Raw genomic sequence first — 22,546 nt, 5'->3', positions numbered from 1 at the left:
AAAACTTTTAATAAAAAGTAATTTAAAAGTCTTATGTACTCAAAAATGGTATCAATAGACTACAGGATGTCCCGCAAACCTCCAGTACAACCCCATTAATGGAACGATAACAAAGTTATGGTAGCCAGAAGATTCCGACAGAAGATGTGTGTAGATTTCTGTAAATTATATATTTTTTTTCTTAAAATTATTATTTTTTTTAAGTAGGGATAATAAATCTGGTATCCCTATAATAGAACGGAATACTTACAGAATAGTGATGTCATTTCTGTTGCAGACAATAACTCCGCAAAGATGGTGAAACTTTTTTATTTTCCCCCATTTGACTCCACTTTTTTGTTTTAGTGCATTAACCCCTTGAGTGGCACGCCCGGAAATTTTCCGGGACGAGCTCCACTGCTCATAGCGACATAGCCCGGAAGATTTCCGGGCTATGTATCACTATGGGAGCTGCAGAGCACAATGCCACAAGCTGTGACATCGTGCTCTGCCTGCACAGACCCACAGAGAACAAAGCAAGGGCTTTGAAAAACCAGCAGAAGATATTGCCGATATGCCGGCAATCTCCTGCTTTGTTTACAGGTTGCTATAGAGACCATCGGCTTGTGAGAAGCAAGCCGATGGTCTCTGTGGCAGGGAGAGCTTGGTGCTTGGCTGTCAGAGGACAGCTAGGTACCAGCTCTTACAGCAGAGATCAGAGAAAACCTCCGATCTCTGCTGTGTTAACCCTTTACATGCTGCAGTCTATGTGACTGCAGCATGTAAAGGGCTGTCACTGCAGCATGTAAAGGGCTGTCACCATCGGACCCCTGGAATGTGATCAGGGGGTCCTGATGCGTCCCTGTGGAAGTCCCCAAAAGGGACAAAAAAAAAAGTAAAAAAAAGTTAAAAAATTATAAAAAAAATTATAAAAACACTTGTCTCCATTTACTTGGTAAAAAAGCAAAAATACAATCACACATGTGGTATCTGTGTGCGTCGTAATGACCCAGAGAAGGAAGTTAATACATTATTTAACCCCTAAATGACATGGCCCCTTTTTTTCCTTTTTCCCCATTTCTTTTTTTCGTCCCCCCTGTTTAAAAAATCACAACTTGTCCCGCAAAAAACAAGCCCTTATATGGCCATGTCAATGGAAAAATGAAAAAGTTATGGCTCTTGAGACGCAACTGCAAAATTAGTTGAAATTCAATGATTAGACCATTTAAAAAAACCTGTCCTGGTGGGCACGACAGGGTGGTAGGAAACCTGCCACTCAAGGGGTTAAATAGCACCATTGAAAATACAACTCGTCCCACAAACCACGAGCCCTCAGACTGCTACATCGAAGGAAAAACTAGAATGTTTTTGAAAACCAAAAAGGAAAAAGGGTTAAAAACAAAATTTGTGTTGAATTATTTATTTACTTAGAATGGACAGATTTGATTTAAGGTAAATGATTATTATAATTTTTTTAATATTCCTATATGGTGGGACTGCAGGGACCCCGAACCAAAAATGTCACATATCTTATGCAGGTTTTTATACATTTTTATTTTTTATTATTCCCTTTTACATTGTCCTGTTTCCACATTCTGTAGTGCAAATATCTCACCAGCAGATGTCGCCCTTAGCACGGGCTGTCAGAAAGACTAAAGAGGTAAAGCAGACGCTCCATGCCTTACGGGTCCGCTGTGTTTGGCCTAGAGCAGGACCTGCAGCGGCGTGCCGGCTGGACACATCATCCATAGGGTCGGAGCGTGACATGGGGCATTCAGACCCAGACCGTCTGTGTGATGCTGCCCTAGATCTGACACAGTGGATCCCTTCGGTCTGCAGTGATCTGGTGGATATTAAATATATTTTAGCCGTTTAGACATGTTTTTAATGTTGCTAATTTTTTTTTTCCTTCTCTTTTCCTCCATTGTTTAGACTGATGATGGGAAAATTTGGTAAGTAAGAAAAACCCTCCTGTGTAAAGTGCCTTAGGGGGCGTTCACACGTGACGATGGATCCGCAGCCTGCTCGCCCTGACCATTGAAGTTTACTGCAGATCCAAAGTAAAATCCGCATCAAATCCGCCATGTGCCTAAAGCTGCACCAACTAGTCGTAGGCGGGGAGCGGATCACTGACCTGGCCATGTGTACGGCCCTAAAATCCGACAGAGACCTGGGTCGCGTTCGCTCACGGCAGACTGCTGTGGATTTGCAGCGGATTTCCCCTTTCAGTCGAGGGGCTGATGTCTATGGCGGATCCACAGCAAAATCTGCACTAAATGGTCATTTTTAATTTTTTTTTTACCCGGACTTTGCTGCAGATTGAACCGCTGCGGAAAATCTTCAGCAAATTGGCCATGTGTGAACGCATCCTTGGTGTAAATCCACTCTGGTACGGAGTTTATACTTCACGTTGGTTTCAGGGGGTTCTTCCACATTTGTGTTTTTATTTCACACGATTTTTTGCCGCATAAAAATAATCTGCAGCATTTCCTAATTTGGCGCGGATTGTGGGCGAAAATAGTCCATAGAAGCGAATGGCTCCGAGCGGTCTACGCAGGTCCATCTGTTAGTGAGGCCGACCGCAGAGGGATGAAGAGCGATTAGACCCCTGTGAGCATTGTTCTTTCTCTCCTCCCAGAGCGCGACGCGTTCGACACGCTCTTCGACCACGCTCCGGATAAGCTGAGCGTTGTCAAGAAGGTAACCTGTTTGTCTCCTGATGTTGATACTTTGTTTTCTCTGATAAGATAATAAACCGTCTCTAATAATGGCGTCCCTTCTTTTGCAGTCACTCATCACGTTCGTTAATAAACATCTAAACAAGCTCAACCTGGAGGTCACAGAACTGGAGACGCAAGTAAGGGGTTAATTATAAAGTGCTTACGCGGTCCGTTGATGGGGTGGAGGGACTTATGGGTAATCTCCCCCCAAGCTCCGATTTTTAAAGGGGTTATACAGGATTAAATGGCATGGTTGCTTTCATCCAGAAACAGCGCCGCTCCTGTCTACTGGTTTAGTCTGGTATTGCAGCTGTGCCGCAGTACCTCACACAATCTATGCACAGATGTGGCGCTGTTTCTGGAGACCAGCAGACATCTATAATAGTTTTCACCTCCCTCTTGCTCACCCCTCTCAGGGCATCTTCCCGCGTGGCGGATTTGCTGTGAATTTTCCATGTTCGGTGCGGAGCTTGATGCTGATCGGCAGCAGGTTTCACCCTGCAATTAAATGGGGTGAAATCTGTTAGGGGTCCACACCAAAATCTGAATTGGGCCTCATGCACACGGCACACGCGGCATCCGTATAGAGAATCCCGCATGGAATCCGCCCGCTGCCGGCACCCCTGCTTACGTGTCGTTTCTTCTTTTCTGTACTGCGGCGCACATGTGCAGTACAGATTTTCCCGTGCCGTCACTAGGCGATGATGTGGATCCCACGACACTTCCGTAATGCTCATTGCCGAAGGGCCACAGGACTAACGATTCCATTGACTTCAGGGGAAGCCGTCCTTGCGTATCCCGCTGTAAAATAGCGCATGCTATGATTTTTTTTTTTTTTAGCACGCTGTGTCTGTAAATGAAGTCCGCTGGTGCGCGGAGCGAGGAATCTACACATCTGTAGGCAAATTAAGCAGCAGGTCGCCCGCGCCCGCAACCGGTGCGGAATACGCAATTTAGTTTGCCCCGTGTGCTGAGGCCTGAAGCAGCGGGGGGTTGGACACAGATTTTTGATGTGTATTTGCGGCAGATATTCCACCACACGGGATCGATTCCTCTCGTTGCGGGATAAAATTCTGCCCTGAAGCGGAATGAGGAGGGGGTTATTACTTTCTCAGTTGTCCCTCTGTTCTGCCAGTTCCAGGGCCGTTTTCAGGTGGCAAGATGGCTGCCATAAATTTGTAACTACACTATGGCCTGCTCTGATTGGCCAGCGCTGATCATGTGCATTGGTACTCCGATGTATGGTAAGGTAGTCTTCTGCTGGCGGTACAAAGAGACCGCTGAGAATATAACTTACTGGTAATATCCTCCTTCCATCCTCTGGTTTGGGGATACAATTCTGCCATAGAACCAGAGGGTCGCTTTAAAGTTAGTTTGTTGCTTTAACCCATTAAGGACCACACTGTACATTTACGGTGCTTGGTCCTGGGCTTTAATCCCAGCCGATGGTAAAAATACGGAGGGGGGATTAAAGCCCCTGTTCTGTAATCGATCAGAAGCAGGTCAGGTTGGCAGCTGTTGGTCACAGCTGATAACCTGGAGCAGAAGGGAGAAGCTGTTTTTAACCCCCTCTGCCTTCTCCTTAGCCGGGTACATAGAACTCAATGAGCGCTATGTACTAAGAAGTGACAAAGACCCTGGTTAGGGTGGATACATGGCTTATACACCCTCCACTGTGATGGACGAATAAAGAAGATTTTCTGTACCCCTTTATGCTGCCCAGCCTGCTTTCTCGTCTACAATCGAGATTTGAAACCCACTTTTCTTTAGGGCCGTCTCCAGTATTGTAGCTCAGCTTTAGTCACTGAATTTGAATAAGCTGCAATATCCGACACGGCCAATGAAATAAAGCGGCGCTGTTTCGGGATCAAGAGTAGGCATTCCTATTCTAAATACTCATGACAAAGTTTCTCATACACTCAGACTTCTATTTTGCCAAGCCCTAAGGGGCACAACTACTCGGACAGCCGTTCTTGAAGAGCCCTGAGAGTGAGATGAGACTAACCTGGAGGCGCATGCTTAGGAAACGTGTTGCAACTGCGGGTATAGCTGTCAAATCTACGCCAGTTTCTAGCCTAACTAGTAACTTCGTCAGGCTGCCCACCCTCCTCTGCCAAGCCCGGCAACTTTTTAAATTGGCAAAAATGGGCAAATATAATCAATTTTTGGCACCAGAGTTTTGGCACTTTAATAAATGTAATAAGTCCTTCCTGTCATTCTGTCGGCAGTTTGCGGATGGCGTTTACCTCGTCCTCATTATGGGACTTCTGGAGAACTACTTTGTCCCACTGCACAACTTCTTCTTGACCCCGGAAAGCTTTGATCAGAAGGTAAGCTGCGGATAGAAGTAACTCTTGGTAACGTCCCGTGACTTATTGTGGATCGCTCGAGTTATATCTTCTATTACTCAAGAGCTGCATTCACAATTCTGCTGGATTCTTTTTATAAACGGTCTGCGAGCTTGTGAGCCGCTCAGCTGAGTTTCTGTAGCGGATGCAGGTTGCTGGCTTTACCCCCTCTCTGTTACTGTGATGCCTATAGGAAGAGCTTGCGATATGTGGCGTTAAAGTATACATGTATACAATTGTGGCCGTTTGAAGGGAATACGTGAGCATCATAAACTAAGTCTATGGCTCATAAGACCGGTCCCAAGGAGTCCAGGACAATGGTTTGCATACTGACCCGGCGGTCCTCCATGGAGGCCTGTATGCGGGTGTATAGCCTGTGGGCGGGTGTATAGTCTGTATACGGGTGTATAGCCTGTGGGCGGGTGTATAGTCTGTATGCGGGTGTATAGTCTGTATACGGGTGTATAGCCTGTGGGCGGGTGTATAGTCTGTATACGGGTGTATGGCCTGTGGGCGGGTGTATAGCCTGTGGGCGGGTGTATGGTCTGTATGCGGGTGTATGGTCTGTATACGGGTGTATAGCCTGCGGGCGGGTGTATAGTCTGTATACGGGTGTATAGCCTGCAGGCGGGTGTATAGTCTGTATACGGGTGTATAGCCTGCGGGCGGGTTCCTTCTCACATTGACCGCTGCATCTAAAGTAGCTGACTTGACCAGGTGACAAATTCTTCTTTTCTTCCCTATTCCCAGGAGAGGGGCTACAGATCTGCTGAGTAGTGGTCTCCGTGCTGAAGCCCCCACCGATCCTGTGAGTGAGGGCACCATGTCCCCCTATCCGCTGCAGGCTCGCGCTCCCACCCGATGTGATGTAGATACGGAGTCCGGTGCGGTCACAGGCGGCGCTGCGCTATTCATTTTAGTGGGGCTGGTGGAAATAGCGGGGTACAAGCTCTGCGCCAACTCCAGCAGTCCCCTCAAATAAGTGCAGCGACCCGCACATGTACGGCTGCCGCTGTATGCGGGGGGCAGTGCGCCCGCAGTGTGGAGGGTAAGGGGGCACAGAACCCCCGTTCTCAGGATCAGTAGCGAAGCCACCGCCTATCACAGGTTTATCATCTGCCCTGTTGATGGGCATCAGTCCATTGTGGTAGGAGCCCTTTAAGGGGTTAATAGATGGGCCTGCGACTAGTCGAGGCAGGTGACGCCACAACCTGACAGAGCGGTAAAGGGGATGTATGCTGGATGCTTGAGACATTGCTGATAGATAGCGATGCGGCGCTCTGTACCGGAAGGCCGGCTGCCTTGACTCCACATTTGCGCATCTTTTGGAATCGCGTCTAAGGAATGTACAAAGAATTCTCCATGTGAACGAAATGTCCCGTCGCTGCGGCGCTCAGCTGATGGATCCGCGCGGGGCCTTCAGAAATCCCAAGGCGACATCAGCGTGTGATTACCGGAACATGGCGCTGCGTGCCGGCGGCGAGGGGGCGGCGAGGTCACATGTTCCAGGGTATCGGTGGCGCGTCCTGCGCCGGCCTGAGGGGCACGACTCGCATAACAAAGGGCCCCATTTCCATACAAATAAACTGACTTTTATCCAATTTTTAATGATTCAGTCCGCTTCATATGAGGAGACTTTGGGCCAAATATCATGGATTTTCGGCTCTTCTGTCCGTCCAAAATACTTGCATTTCCCATGAAAAAAAAATCACAATTTTGGAGCATCTTTTCTTAGAAACCCTCCAATATGTTGTTCCTCTGTTGTTCATCCTGGAAATCTATGAATAAATTGACGACCTTGGCATTACCAGGAGGCGTGTCTTTACATCCCCTGACTGTCCAATCAGGGCTGACCACCTCAGAGGACGCTAACACCCGGCTGTCAGTCAAGGCTGTATTTACATGGCTGATGTCTGTCCCAGAGACTTAGATCGATATCCTACGGCGAGGCAATAAAATAGCGCGATTTTTAGCTCCATGCGGAAGTGAGTAAAAACCCAGGATTGTGGAACCAATGTTCTCACGTTTGCGATGTTTTTTCTCGCGGCGTGCTCTGTCTTTCTGCGTTTCCCTATGGAGCCTCCATTTAACCACAACGCACAAACTTGCGATTATTTATTTTTAGTGCGACGCAATGCGTTTTTAATATTAGCAAAAACTGCTATTAACGTTTGCGCTACAAAAATCGCGCCAAAAATCATGATCAGCCGTGATGTTTTTGCTAGAAAAAGCAGCGCTGTCGCTCAAAAAATCGTGGGAGCAAAGACCGGATTTTGCAGCGTTTTTTTTTTTCTCTCTCCTCACAACGATATCGCAATCGCCAAAGTGAAGCCGGCCGTAGGCTGCTCTCACGGTTAGCGCAGCATCCCAAACGCTGTGCTACAACGCCGCCATTGATTTCAGTGGGGTCTCGAAGACCAGCATGTAGCATCTTGTAACGCTGCGATTTTCGAGCGCTGCCTCCTCTATTTTCACGATTTTAAAGCCCCACAACGTCCATCACAGCGCCGCGGTGCGTTACAAAAAGGCTGTCAGAGTCTGTAACCTGTTCAAAAACGCTGCATGAAATTGCGGTAAAATGTCAGTTTTGGGCAGCGTTTCCTGAACGTGGGTTTAAAGCCGCTCTCACACCCTGTTGCATCACGATACGTGCAGTTTTCATGCGCTGGAAAATTTGAACAATCGCACGAAATTAGTACAATAATGGGCGAATTATCTGCGGAACCACAAAGCGGACCTGCTGCAAACTTCATATGTGGCGGCATCACTGAGAGCAGCTCCGCGGGTAAATAGACCCATTTAAAATAAGAGTTCCTTTTTATCGCGCAACACACAGAACTCGCGTGAGACAATCCGCCATGTGAATACCGCCGTAGTTATACGTCTTCAGGAGGGATGACAGACGCTGCACAGTGCAGAGTTCATGCATGAATGTTCCTTTCTGCGCACGCCCCTCCTCCGGCTCCTCCTACTTGCCTATATACTGCAGCGTTTGTGCACGCTATAATGGCGGCCATAATTCTTTCCACCCACCTTTTTTTTCTTTTTTCCATAGTTCTATCCGTTTTTTGTAGAGGAGGGTGAAGCCACTATCAGCACGTCCGTAGAGGGCGCTAGATAGTCTAGTTTAATTGTAAAGGCATGCATGACTTAAAGGGGTTGTTAAGGATCTGATTGGTGGGAATCCAATCAATGGGACCCCCGTCCAACATAAAAATGGGGGGCTTCTGTACCCTCGTAGCGGCGGTCAAGCATGTGTGACACTGCTCCACTCCTCTTCATGGGACTGATGCAGGTATTGGAGTGCTGTACTTGTCCCATAGACATGCATGTCATAGCAGTACATGTACTGCGGCTCCATTCATATGGGGGACTCCCCTGTTTTTGCACTTTGCGCAGGTCCACCTGGGCAGATCCCCACCAATCGGATGCTTATCTCCTACCTTGTGGGATTTTTGAAAACTTGGCACAACCACTTTTAAGGTGTCCCCTATTCAATGGGAAGAGTTTACGGTGCCACAACCTGTGCCCACGGGCTGCTGTGACGGATTCCACTACTGGTTGTCCTCCAGTTTCCCCCAGACACACGAGGGTCGCTGTAAGTAAATATTCTCTTTCATTACAGGTTCACAACGTCACTTTCGCTTTTGAATTGATGCAGGATGGAGGCCTCAAGAAGCCAAAAGCCCGGCCAGAAGGTACGCTCATCTTACTAATGGGCCAAGCTTCTGGACCCAATGGAAAACCTGTTAGAACGCTGGTGTCTTATGTGTCAGGGGAGCCTTAGGGCCCAAATGTGACTGTTACCCCCCCCCCCCCCCCTTAAACTGGTTGCCCCATGGTAGGTACAGGTTGGCACAGGTGTAGCTATAGTCACCTGTGTTATGCCCCACAGCTCGGGTCTCCAACCTTCACGCACTCCGGGCAGCGAGGTCAGGTTCCATCTAGGCTTGTGACCTCTGAGGACCGTGATTGGCCTAGACAGAATGTGACCATGCCACCTAAAAGCATGCAAAAGCGGGGGGACAGAGTATAAAAGCTTTTACTCTTGTGCCAGCCTGTATGGACTGAATAAGTACACCAGACAACCCCTTTAAGGGTGTGTTCACACGTGGCAAAAAATGCTGAAGAACTGCAATAGCCTCATCTGACTAGTGGCGCTGCGCTCAGTAGCTGCTGCCAGGTAGCGGGTGAAGGGCTGCGCTGATGGTGCAAAGGATTCCAGGGTGAACTCTACATCTGCAAATTTTTAGAATTTCGCCTCCTAAAAAAACGCAATAAAAGTGATAAAAAAAGCTGTATATACCCCAAACTGGTACCAATAAAAACTACAGCCCTCACAGAGCTCCGCCCATGGAAAATAAAAAAGTTACAGGACTTTAAATGCAGCGATTTAGGAAAAAATAATTTTTTCCCAAAAAAAAGAGTTTTCATTGCAGAAAAGTGGAAAAACTTATAAAAAAAAATTAAGAATTTTGGTCTCGTTGTAACCGTACCGACCCGCAGAAAAAAAATGTATTGTGTCATTTATTCTGCGTGATTAACACTTCTTCTTCAAAAAAAAAATCTATGGCAGAATTGATGCGTTTTCTCTCCCTACAATCATAAAAAAATAATAGTTTTACAATGTAGTCTATGTATCAAACGATGGCACCAAGAAAAACTACAGCTCGCCACGCAAAAAACAAGCCCTCATACGGCCGCCTCGCCGGAAAAATAAGAAAGTTATGGCTGTTGAAAAATGGAGATGAAAATCTACCAAAAAACCGTTTGGTCCTCAACGACAAAATAGGCCGCGTCACTAAGGGGTTAAACAGGTATTTCCGTATATTGTGGTACGTTAAAGAAAAATACAACTCGTCCCGCAAAAACAACGAGCCCTCCGACATCTGCATAAAATAAGCCAAAATGTAAGCCCCAGCAATGTCTGGGCCCTCAGGGGTTAAACCCCGCGGCTCCATACACCCTGCCGCCTCCATACACCCTGCTGTCTGCCGCCTCCATACACCCTGCTGTCTGCCGCCTCCATACACCCTGCAGCCTCCATACACCCTGCCGACTGCCGCCTCCATACACCCTGCCGACTGCCGCCTCCATACACCCTGCCGACTGCCGCCTCCATACACCCTGCCGACTGCCGCCTCCATACACCCTGCCGACTGCCGCCTCCATACACCCTGCCGTCTGCCGCCTCCATACACCCTGCCGTCTGCCGCCTCCATACACCCTGCCGACTGCCGCCTCCATACACCCTGCCGACTGCCGCCTCCATACACCCTGCCGACTGCCGCCTCCATACACCCTGCCGACTGCCGCCTCCATACACCCTGCCGTCTGCCGCCTCCATACACCCTGCCGTCTGCCGCCTCCATACACCCTGCCGTCTGCCGCCTCCATACACCCTGCCGTCTGCCGCCTCCATACACCCTGCCGTCTGCCGCCTCCATACACCCTGCCGCCTCCATACACCCTGCCGTCTGCCGCCTCCATACACCCTGCCGTCTCCATACACCCTGCCGACTGCCGCCTCCATACACCCTGCCGCCTCCATACACCCTGCCGACTGCCGCCTCCATACACCCTGCCGTCTGCCGTCTCCATACATCCTGCCGTCTCCATACACCCTGCCGCCTCCATACACCCTGCTGTCTGCCGCCTCCATACACCCTGCCGCCTCCATACACCCTGCCGCCTCCATACACCCTGCTGTCTGCCGCCTCCATACACCCTGCCGCCTCCATACACCCTGCTGTCTGCCGCCTCCATACACCCTGCTGTCTGCCGCCTCCATACACCCTGCTGTCTGCCGCCTCCATACACCCTGCTGTCTGCCGCCTCCATACACCTTGCCGCCTCCATACACCCTGCCGGCTGCCGGTTGGCTTTCATCACTTGTGTTTTGCTGACCGGAATGTAATTCGCTCGTCTCGCTATTCTGTCCTCGTCGTGGAATAGAGTGACTCTTCATAAACGGGGTTATTATTGCGCCGTCGCACGTGGCCCGGAGGTGGCGAGGATTACGAGGAAGCGTGATAATGGGCTTCGCTCTTCACAAATAACCTGACAACTCCATTTCCTCTTTCCCTTGAGACGTTCCATTTCCATCAATCTGATTGGTGCAATCTGTTGTCAGGGATACATAAATATTCCCGCTGTAACCTCGATGATCTTGAAGTTTGTCAACAAATCCCTGATTACATTCGGCCTGAAGGTGTCAGTCAGAGAGGGGAGATCTATCCATGTGGCACGCGGCTGGGATGGCTGGCGTCCGCGTATGGCAGCCTGATATCCCAACGGCTTGTGATATGGTAGAACATTCCCTTATACATACATGGCTGATGGTGGCTGTGCCTTATTGGCATCGGGTCAGGTTGGCGTCAGGGAAGCGTGGACCCGGGCACCATACCTAACTGGAAGTGGTGAAGAGGTTTGGGAATGGGCTAAAGAGCTGGCAGTCCTGGATCACCTACTGGTCTGTCTGCTGTTCTAGACGTTCCTGATCATGTCTAGCTGTGTTCAGTACCTCATCAGTATTTAGTACCCCTCCCAACCCACATCTACAGGCCTCACTAGCCGAGCCAGAAACCTACTGCACACTAATGAGGGGCAAACGCCCCGAAACAGCTATCTGTGTATGGGGGTCTGGCTTTTGGTTTACAATTCCCAATGATTGTTAGTTATAAAAACTTGTATAAAGAATCTAACATTGACTTGCCGGAATGCTGCCCTCCAATAGGTGGCGCTGCAGAGATATTGTTCTATCTCCATATTTGCATATTACCCAGAAAAGCATGTATGGCCTTGTAAGTCTCCTCACTCACCTTCTAGATGCTTTTCTTAAGGAGAGACCCTTCCTGAGCCACGTCACAGGCCTCTCACAAGCCAAGCTAGAAGCCTACTGCACACTGATGAACGGCGAACACCCCGAAACAGCTGTCTGCATATGGGTTCTGACTTGGTTTTCAATTCCAAGTTACTGTTTTAAAGATCTGTATAAAGGGTCTGTCACTGACTTGCAGGAATGCTTCCCTCCAATAGGTGGCGCTGCAGAGGTATTGTTCCATCTTCCTCATTAGCATATTTCCCAGAGGAGCATACATGGCCTTATTAGTCTCCTCACTTACTCTCCCGACTCTTCTTAAGGAGAGATGATACCCTTCCTGACCCATATATTTTAATGGCACCAATCTGGGGTACATACAGTATGTTGTATCACATTTATGGGGGAAAGATGGCAATACCCCACCCCCAGAAAGTCTGCCATTGTTTGGTAAAAACAATCGGTAAAAATAACATACCATATATACTGGAGTATTAGCCAACCCGAGTATAAGCCCAGCTATACTCGAGTATAATGTAGGTAAAAAAAAAAAAAAGAACCTCAGTACTCGCCTATAAGCCGGCGTCCGTGTCACCGGCGCGATGCTCTCCCTGGTAGTGCGGCCAGCTGCTGCAGTCTTCTCGCCGCTGTCTTTTCCATGGCTTGCTTTTAAAATCCCTGCTGTCAGCGCTGTGATTGGATCAAGCGCCGGCCAATCACAGCCGGCGCTCGATAAACCAATCACAGCCAATTCAGTGATGTCATTCGGTGAATGGCTGTGATTGGCTCATCGAGTGCCGGCTGTTATTGGCTGCCGGCACTCGCTGAGCCAATCACAGCGCTCGCTTTTCTGCAGGCGGGGTATTCAAAACCCTGTCACCAGCAGAAGATCAGCTGCGAGACGAGGAGGACGCTGCGCCGCTGCAGCACCGCCGGAGACATTCGGGATGCCATGGGCCAGGTGAGTATTGATTTTTGTGTTTAAGGGCACACTAGCTAGGTCCAATTTTCAGAGGAGGCCTTATATTTCAAGCCTCCCCGAAAACCTGATAGGTTTTACTATCGGGGTAGGACCTATTTCTGGTAGGACCCATTACATTTTTCTTTTTCTGACCACAGACCTATGTGAGGGCTTGTTTCTTGTAGGAAGAGCTGAAGTTTTTATTGGCACCAGTTTGACATATAGGTGACTTTTGAATTGCTATTTTCTTTTGTTCGCCTCCCAAAAATGCAATAAAGATCAAGTCTGGCATGGGGGGGGGGGTATTTTATCCATTTAAAAGGGTTTTTGTCAGGAAAGTACTTTTTTTTTTTTTTTTTTTAATTGGATTTTCTTTAAATTAAACTTGCATTTAACTTTTTTTTGCCAAGATTTTTTAGTCCTCCAGGGGCACTTGAAGATGCAATCGGTTGATCGCTACAATAGTACACTGCATTACTTATGTAGTGCATTATACTAAGCTTATGACAGCAGCCTATTCGAGTCTAATTGGGGCCCAATAGGCAGAGTTACACGGCAGACATGGAGGCCTTTAACAGGAACCCAATGGTACCTCACGATTGCATTGCGGGGTTCGGTGTATGGATTCCCCTGTCATCTGTTTACATGATTGTATCATGTAAGGGGTTAAACTGCCGGGATCTGGGCTTTCTCTGCTGCTGGCAGTTAGAGCTGGAGCCAGGCCGTCAGTCAGCCCAGCCACCGCCCTACCAAGATGTATGTGCCGGTTTAAAGCCCATTAGTCCGGTTCGTAAAAAGGTGTACTGGCCGTCACTAAGGGGGTTAGACCCTTTTATGTTGAGTGTCCCCTCAGATGACAGCTGATTGGTCGGTTCTGACACTTGGTGATCGGCTTATTGTCAGGGAGCCTTGCTATCATCTTGGGGTCGTCTGAAGTGATTTCAGGTACAAATTGTATAAAATAATATCTAATTGTTGTTTCTGTTCCTCTGCAGACATTGTGAATCTGGACCTGAAGTCCACGATGAGGGTGTTATACAACCTGTTCACCAAGTACAAGAACATTGAATGAGGCCCCGAGAGCAGCGCCCCCTGCCTTCTGAGTGTTTTTTATCATTTTGTTCATGTAAATGGGTGTAACTTTCCACCGTGAACTTCCCCTCCATGGATCCCCTCCAACTTCATGGCTGCCGCCTCCAGTACCTGGCTCCTCTCTGCGGGGCCACCACCCTGAGAACTCACAACTTTGCCCCTCTTGTTAAGGAATCTGAAAAACTTTTTTTCCCCACCCTGCTTGGGGGCCTCTTGGGAGCTGCAGTTATGCTGTTTTGCTTAAACTAAGTAAGATTTAAAGAGACACAGTCACCTACTCTTGGCCCTATTAGGTCGGCTTATAGGCTGAAAGTAGGCGACCCGTCCAACCGGAGGATGTAAGTGAAAGCCGCCGTTCGGTGCATTGAGTAGCGCTGCTAAGTAGTCCGCTCATTATAGAATTGGACCGGCTGGACTACTTAGCACACCACCCAATGCATTGAACGGTGACTTTCAGTGCAGACATCGGAGGAATGACTGGGGAGGCAAGTATAACACTTACATCCCTGAACTTAATGGGTCAGCCCATAAGCTTAGCTAATTATTTCCTTTAACCCTTTCCAATCCTCTGTCTGACGTCTTAAGACATTATGATTTAAGACTGTAGAGCTCCGATGTTTAAAGACATCCGTCTAGGTTCTCTTACTGTATATTGCCAGCCTCTCTGCTGTCTGAGTCTATCCAATGTGTCGCCTCATGCAGTACTGGCTTTAGCCAGCAGGTAGCGCCGTTGTATAACAGCAGAAAAAGTGTATTGGAAAGGGTTAATGGCTACCATGACTACAAAAACTTCTCACCGATGACCAACCATTCGGGGGCTCAAGGCTCTTCAGATGGGTTATTGTTGGACAGTATTTGCTAACTTGCTGCTGCGTCTTGTAGAAGCCTTCTCTGCAGCTCCGCACCTTCTTCCGGTTGACTTGCGTTCTGCCCGGTTTATAACGCAGCGGAGACATTCAGGTTACATTAACGTCCGCGGCGGCTGAATAATTCATCCGCTGTCCTGCTATTACTTAGTAACGTCAGCAGGCCGTTCTGTCCGACACACATTTTGTTTAGTTCGCCCTGGTGAGAGAAGGTTCGAGTCCTCGTTGTGACAGGGGACAACTTTTAGGCTGGAGGGAAAAAAATGTATAAAACTCTAAAGGAAAAATTAAAAACCTTTAAAATAGTCTCTATATTTTAAAGGGAACGACTAAATTGATGGCCATTAATGTCGGATCAATGGGCATTCAGTCTTGGCACCCCACTGATCAGCTGATTGAATGGATGGTAGCTCTCCACTGAGTGCTCCGTCCTCTTCATTGTTTACCCGCCACTGCACCATACTGTTCCTAGTGGCTGTGTTTGGTACTGCAGCTAACTGCAACTCTGTCCAATAAATTTTAGGAAAAAAATCCCGAAAATCCTGATGACCAACCTCAGGATAGGTCATCAATAGGTGATCGTTGGGGGTCCGCCACTCGGGGTTCCCATGATCACATAATTCCCAGCACCACTGTCAGTAAGGAGGGTGCTAGAAGCAGATTGTTCTGTCCGTAGTGCAGCAATCCGAGCTGATACTGCAGGTACTGAATTCAATGGAAGCGGTGTCTACATTACCTACACAAGCTACTGCACTACGGACAGCGCAATCTGCTTCATGCGCGGTTTGTACTGACTGCAGTGTCGGGACTCATTTGATCATGGGGAATCCCAAGTGGCGGACCATCTGTTGAAGAACCCATCCTGACGACTGGTCATCAATAGAAGAAAATCCCAAAAGTCCTGGTGGAAGAGAGCTTGCACTACCAGGCACAGCCACTACTAAAAGGACAGCGCTCTGCTTGATAAGCCAAGAGAACTAATCCTTTCAATCAGCAGCTCATAGGGGGTCTGAGAGTTGAACCCTCATCAAACTGATGTTGAGGGCCTTTTCTACCCCACTAGAGCACCAGGACTGCAACTATTTATCCTCCACATCTTCGTAACTTTGATTGTTTCATTATATAAATGATTGTGTTTTCTCCAGCATTGTTTTGTGGAAGCCGCCACTAGACTGAATACCTCAAAGTGGCATGTTATAATGTCGCGTTAAGGCAGCTGAATCCAAATCTGAGGTCAGATGTGTTCTAGGAATCCACAGAAAGCCTTAAAGGGGTTGTCCAGTTGTAAACTATTGCTGGTCTATCAGCAGGATAGGTCATCAGTAGTAGATCGTCAGGGATCCATTGTTAGGGACCCCTGCCAGCCGGCTGTTTGCTGTGCATGTGTACTTGTGCACTGATGTGATTTCTGTAGTAAGCGGACAGCTCTGTTCTCATTGTAGTGGTCGTGCTTGGTACTGCAGGCCAAGTTCTCATTCATTCCTGAGCTTTGGCCAGGCTTGGTATTACAGACCCCCGCACTGATCTATTATTGATGGCTTATCTTGCTGATAGGCCATCAGTAGTTTACAAGTGGACAACCCCTTTAATGAACGATGGCGGTTCCCACCGATGATTTAATATATTGATATGTGTCAGGGGTTTTCCCACTAAAGACATTAATTCCCCATCCACAGAATATGGGATAAATGTCTGATTGCTGGGACCTCAAATGCCCCATGAATGCAGCGGGGTGTATGCATGCTCTACTCCCTCTGTCCTATGGAAGTAAATGTAGGGCTGGTCACACAAGCGCACCAATGCTTCATTCACTGAGGGTATTCGGGGTGCTGCAATCAGATTTGCCAGGTGGGTCCCAGGGGCTGGACGTCCAGTGATCAAACCCTTACCCCCCCCCCCCCCCCTGTGGATAGGGAATAAATTATGCCTAAAGCGTATACTTAGCTGAGGTGCAATACCAGACATGGCCCATATGCCAGGGGGGCGCAATATCTGTGGTTTTGCTCTGATAATACTGGAATTACTGATATTAGAATCAGTGTTTTGCTAATTTATACCAAAGAAGCGTGATAATTGTAGTGTAATACTAATTAACCCATGAGTGCCTGGTGGCGCCCCTAGACGGGCTCTGTTCTTTGTATGGGTGCCCCGTTCTCCCCACTGCTGTATTACTATTTATATCGCTGTCGGTTCTGTTCGCCTTTTGTATTTATTCACTGGAATTTTGATTATAAATGACTAATAAAATACGATGTTCTGGGATACGGGGCGTCCTTCCTTATAATTGGGGTGCGTTCACGTGCCGCAGAATAATCCGTAGCAGATTTGCAACAGCAGCCGTTCAGGTGGAGCGCAGACCTGTGGGGGCTCCTGCACACGAGCGTGACGTAATAACGTATACAAGAACATGGCGTGATTGCGCCCTGCAGCATTATCGCTTGTTCTCGCAAGCAGATCTATGTTCCTTTTATGGTACTTTTGATGCGCGGCCGGGCCCGTTCACATCGACGCGAGACAACTGCGCCATGGTTGCATAGGCGGGCCAGCCTAATGGGTCACGGGGTTATCAATTAACATTTCAGTGCGCGATTTCGTTCTGAACAAGTGCGCATTTGTGCACGCCGTAGACGCCTGCGGGGCCTCAAATGCGCACAAAAATAGATCATGTTGCATATCTGGTGCAAAAACTCTCCATGTGAGAGAAACCATTGAAATCAACATGTTTTAAAGGATGCAATTCCGCACATCTAGAACCACCACACAACTGGGACTGCGCTCCTGTGGAGGCTACAGAACATCCGCCGCACATCCAGCGCTGCCCCACATGCAGGACAGCGCTCCTGTAGAGGCTACAGAACATGTGCCGCTGTACATCCATGACCGCGCTCCGCTGAAGGCTACAGAACATCCGCCGCACAACCAGCGCTGCCCTACATCCAGGACAGCGCTCCACTGGAGGCTATAGAACATCCGCCGCACATCCAGCACTGCGCTCCTCTGGAGGCTACAGAACGTGCCACACATCCAGAACCGCCACACAGCTGGGACTGCGCTCCTCTGGAGGCTACAGAACATCCGCCACACATTCAGGACAGCGCTCCTGTAGAGGCTACAGAACATGCGCCGCTGTACATCCAGCACTGCGCTCCTCTGGAGGCTACAGCACAACCGCCGCACATCCAGCACCACTGCACATCTAGGACAGCACTCGACTAGAGGATACAGAACAAGCACCACCGTGCATCAAGGATAGTGCTCCTCTGCAGGCTACAGAACAACCGCCACACATCTAGGACCGCGCTCCTGTGGAGGCTACAGAACATGCGCCGCTGTACATCCAGCACTGCGCTCCTCTAGAGGCTACAGAACATCCGCCGCACATACAGGACAGTGCTCCTGTAGAGGCTACAGAACACGCCCTGCACATCCACAACCACCGCACATCCAGCACTGCGCTCCTCTGAAGGCTTGAGAACATTCGCCGCACATCCAGGACCGCGCTCCTCTAGAGGCTACAGAACATCCGCCACACATACAGTACCGCCGCATTTCCAGCACTGCCTGCACATCCCGGACCGCGCTCCTCTAGAGGCTACAGAACATCCACCACACATCCAGTACCCCCGCACACCCCGGACCGCGCTCCTGGAGGCCTCAGTGAAGCGGTGCCGTTGTTTGCCGCTCTGGGAATACATTATTTAATGCCATTTATGAAGCGGCCCATGAAAGTGATTTGTTGCGCTCTGATGCTCCTCGCCGGGCTTTGGGCCTAGTTGGCTTGCAGGTTGCCTAGCAACTTGCTGCGCTACGTTTCAGTCCCTCGCCATATTAACCCCTCAGTCATTGCCGGAGCCACGCGAGGTTTCGTTCTCTGACCCCAGAGGACATCTTATGGTTGTGCATGACATTGAATTTAATCTGCATGAAGCGGGATGCATCTAAGGGTCATTACAGATCGTCCTGATGTGAGACCCCCAGAACTGATGTGTAATAATGACCCTCGGATACAGGAATGTGATATCAACCGAAACTCAAAAAGTTTTGTTGCACAACCTCAAATATATTTCCCCCATCAGCGGCGATCCACACAATCACCGGACACAGATGGAGCCTGCGGTCACGGTGTAGCGGATCACTACGGACTGATGCAATGTCTTCTGCGATGCCGCAGATCATCATGGAGGGTGGTAGGGGGGCATGTGGACTCTTTAACCCCTTAGTGACACGGCCTATTTTGCATCTAATGACACGATTTTTAGGGTGAAATTTAATCTTCACTCTTAAAAGCCAAAACTTTTTATTTCTCCATCAACATGGCTGCCGAGGGCCGCACGAGGGCCGCTGCTTTAATTGGTATCATTTTGGGGTACATATAATGTATTGCACAACTTTTAGCACATTTTATGTTATGGGCAGGAAGAGAAAACACCAATTGTGGTGCGCTGTGTTTTTTTTCTGCATCTTGGTAGTTCTATAACTTTTTTCAGATTTTTCCACTTTTGCACAAAAAAAGCCTTTTCTTAAAATAATTAAATACATTTTTTTGCATCGCTAAATTTAAAGTTCCATAACTATTTTTTTTATTTGTTTTTCTTTTTTTAAATATTTCCATTGACTGTGTGAGGGGTTTTCTGCATGATGTGCGGTAGTCTTTATTGGGACTATTTTGGGGTACATCTGACTTGGTTGGTCACTTTTAGGCTGGCTCCACAAGGGGCAAGAAAATCGCGTGATTTTCGTCTGCTGCAATAGTAAAAAAGCAGAATATGAAACCAATGATGTTCGCTGGTTTCATTCCCATCTGCGATTGTTTTCACTGATGCCATGTTGAGAGGATAAAAATCGTGCCTTGGCATATCTTCCTGCAATGTGCGATTTTTTTTTTTTTTTTTTTTTTTAATTTATATTTATTTATTTATTCCCCCCCCCCCCCCCCAAATTTAAATCTTCCATGTATTTCTATGGAGGATTCTTTTTATTGTAACACTACAAACATTACAAAGTCCCATTGACTTATGCGATTACAAATTGCGCACATTTTCAGCCTGGTCGGCAGGCATGGGGTGCGATTATTCTCCCAAAAAAGCAGCACTGAGGCTCACAAATTGCAGTGAATAAACATAGTGACCTAGTATTCAGGCTGAATGAGGACAATGTGCATCCAGTTCAGCCTGTTTCCACCCCTAGGTGATCCAGAGGAAGGCAAAACCCCCAAGAGGCAGAAGCCAATTAGCCCATTTGGGGGAAAAATTCCTTCCCGATTCCCTAATGGCAATCAGAATAATCCCTGGATCAACCTTTGATAGTTCCTACCTTAATGTAAGACCCGGAACTACAAACCCCGCTGGTCCCCTAATGTCTATATCCTGTAATATCACAGCGCTCCAGAAAGACATCTAGTCCCTCTTATACTCCTCTATGGATCCTGCCATCACCACGTCCTCAGGCAGAGATTTCCACAGTCTCACTGCTCTTACAGTAAAGAACCCTCTTCTGTGTTGGTGATGAAACCTGCTTTCCTCTAGACGTAGCGGATGCCCTCTTGTTACCGTCGCAGTCCTGGGTATAAACACATCCTGGCAGAGATCCTTGTATCGTCCCCTCATGTATTTATACATGGTTATTTGTTTGCCCCTTAGCCGTCTTTTTTCCGGGGTAAATAATCCCAGTTTTGGTGCCTCTCTGGGTATTCCAGTCCTCCCATTCCATGTATTAGTTTAGTTGCCCATCTTTGGACCCCCTCCAGCACTGTAACATCTTTCCTGAGCCCCAGTGACCAGAACTGTACGCAGTATTCCATGTGAGGCCTGACAAGTGCCTTATATAGTGGGAGGATAATGTTCTCGCCCCTCGCCCCTATACCTCTTTTAATACACCCCAAGACTTTATTAGCTTTTGCAGCAGCTGACTGGCATTGGTTGCCCCAGTTAAGTCTACAATCCACTTGTACCCCCAGGTCCTTTTCCATATCACTTTTCCCTAGCGGTACCCCATTTAGTGTATATTGGTGACATCCGTTTCTCCTGCCCATGTGCAGAACCTTACATTTATCCACATTGACCTTCATTTGCCATTTTTCTGCCCAAACCCCCGGCTTATCTCGGTCCTTTGTAGCCGCACATTGTCCTCCGTTGTATTAATTGTCCTATATAGTTTTGTATTATCTGCAAATATTGATATTTTGCTGTGCAGCCCCTCTATCAGGTCATTGATAAATATATTGAACAGAGTGGGGCCTAATACTGAGCCCTGTGGCCCCCACCAGTAACGGTGGCCCAATCAGAGTACGAACCATTTATCACCCCCCTCTGCTTTCTATCTCTGAGCCAGTTCCTTACCCAGATACACACGTTTTCACCCAATCCGAGCTTCTCATTTTATATATCAGCCTATTATGCGGCACGGTATCAAATTCTTTAGAGAAGTCCAGATATACCAGATCAATAGACTCTCCCAGGTCCAGCCTAGAATATACTTCATTGTAGAAGTCGATCAAATTGGTCTGACATTACAGACCCTTCAATGCTGATGAGCAGTTATTCCGTTGTTCTCCTTGAGGTATTTTATGATGGCGTCTCTCAGAAACCCCTCGAATTTTTTTCCCAATTATTGAAGTGAGACTCACCGGCCTGTAGTTACCAGGCTCTGTTCTAGACCTCTTTTTGTATATTGGAACCACGTTGGCAATGCGCCAATCCAATGGTACAACCCCGGTCTTGATAGTGTCCATAAATATAAGAAATAGCGGCCTAGCTATCTCATCACTTAGTTCTCTTAAAACCCTTGGGTGTATTCCATCCCAGCGATTTATCTATTTTAATCCTCTTTAACCCCTTGAGTGGCGGGTTTCCTACCACCCTGTCGTGCCCACCAGGGCAGGTTTTTTAAAATGGTCTAATCATTGAATTTCAGCTAATTTTGCAGTTGTGTCTCAAGAGCCATAACTTTTTCATTTTTCCATTGACACGGCCATATGAGGGCTTGTTTTTTGCGGGACAAGTTGTGATTTTTTTAAACAGGGGGGAGGGAAAAAAGAAATGGGGAAAAAAGAAAAAAAGGGGCCATGTCATTAAGGGGTTAAATAATGTATTAACTTCCTTCTCTGGGTCATTACGATGCATGGATACCACATGTGTGATTGTATTTTTGATTTTTTTTTACAAAGTAAAGGGAGACAAGTGTTTTTATTATTTTTTTTTATAATTTTTTAACTTTTTTTTTTTTGTCCCTTTAGGGGACTTCCACAGGGACCCATCAGGACCCCTGATCACATTCCGGGGGTCCGATGGTGACAGCCCTTTACATGCTGCAGTGACAGCCCTTTACATGCTGCAGTCACATAGACTGCAGCATGTAAAGGGTTAACACAGCAGAGATCGGAGGTCTCCTCTGATCTCTGCTGTAAGAGCTGATACCTAGCTGTCCTCTGACAGCTAACAACCAGCCCTCCCTGCCACAGAGACCATCGGCTTGCTTCTGACAAGCCGATGGTCTCTATGGCAACCTGTAAACAAACCAGGAGATTGCCGACATATCGGCAATATCTTCTGCTGGTTTTTCAAAGCCCTTGCTTTGTTCTCTCTGGGTCTGTGCAGGCAGAGCACACTGTCACAGCTTGTGGCATTGTGCTCTGCAGCTCCCATAGTGATACATAGCCCGGAAATCTTCCGGGCTATGTTGCTATGAGCAGTGGAGCTCGTCCCGGAATTTTTCCGGGCGTGCCACTCAAGGGGTTAACCGGCTCTGCACTTCTTCCTGCA

At 48.0% G+C, this 22,546-nt stretch overlaps 1 protein-coding gene across 2 annotated transcripts in view; it reads left to right on the top strand.

The window, feature by feature from the left end:
* PARVB (parvin beta) overlaps positions 1–17,048 on the top strand; it is a 51,736-nt gene extending 34,688 nt beyond the window's left edge. For both annotated transcript variants that reach the window (XM_066590196.1, XM_066590197.1), the window contains exons 8-13: positions 1,912–1,931; positions 2,618–2,679; positions 2,768–2,836; positions 4,928–5,029; positions 8,673–8,745; positions 13,824–17,048. In XM_066590196.1, coding sequence (XP_066446293.1) covers positions 1,912–1,931; positions 2,618–2,679; positions 2,768–2,836; positions 4,928–5,029; positions 8,673–8,745; positions 13,824–13,900 — 403 coding nt within the window. In that variant the 3' untranslated portion in view covers positions 13,901–17,048. The remainder of the gene's footprint in view (positions 1–1,911; positions 1,932–2,617; positions 2,680–2,767; positions 2,837–4,927; positions 5,030–8,672; positions 8,746–13,823) is intronic.
* The last annotated feature ends 5,498 nt before the right edge of the window (positions 17,049–22,546 follow it).

The sequence above is a fragment of the Eleutherodactylus coqui genome, chromosome 2 (assembly GCF_035609145.1).
Source record: "Eleutherodactylus coqui strain aEleCoq1 chromosome 2, aEleCoq1.hap1, whole genome shotgun sequence".
NCBI lineage: Eukaryota > Metazoa > Chordata > Amphibia > Anura > Eleutherodactylidae > Eleutherodactylus > Eleutherodactylus coqui.
This window is presented reverse-complemented; position numbering and strand designations above follow the sequence as displayed.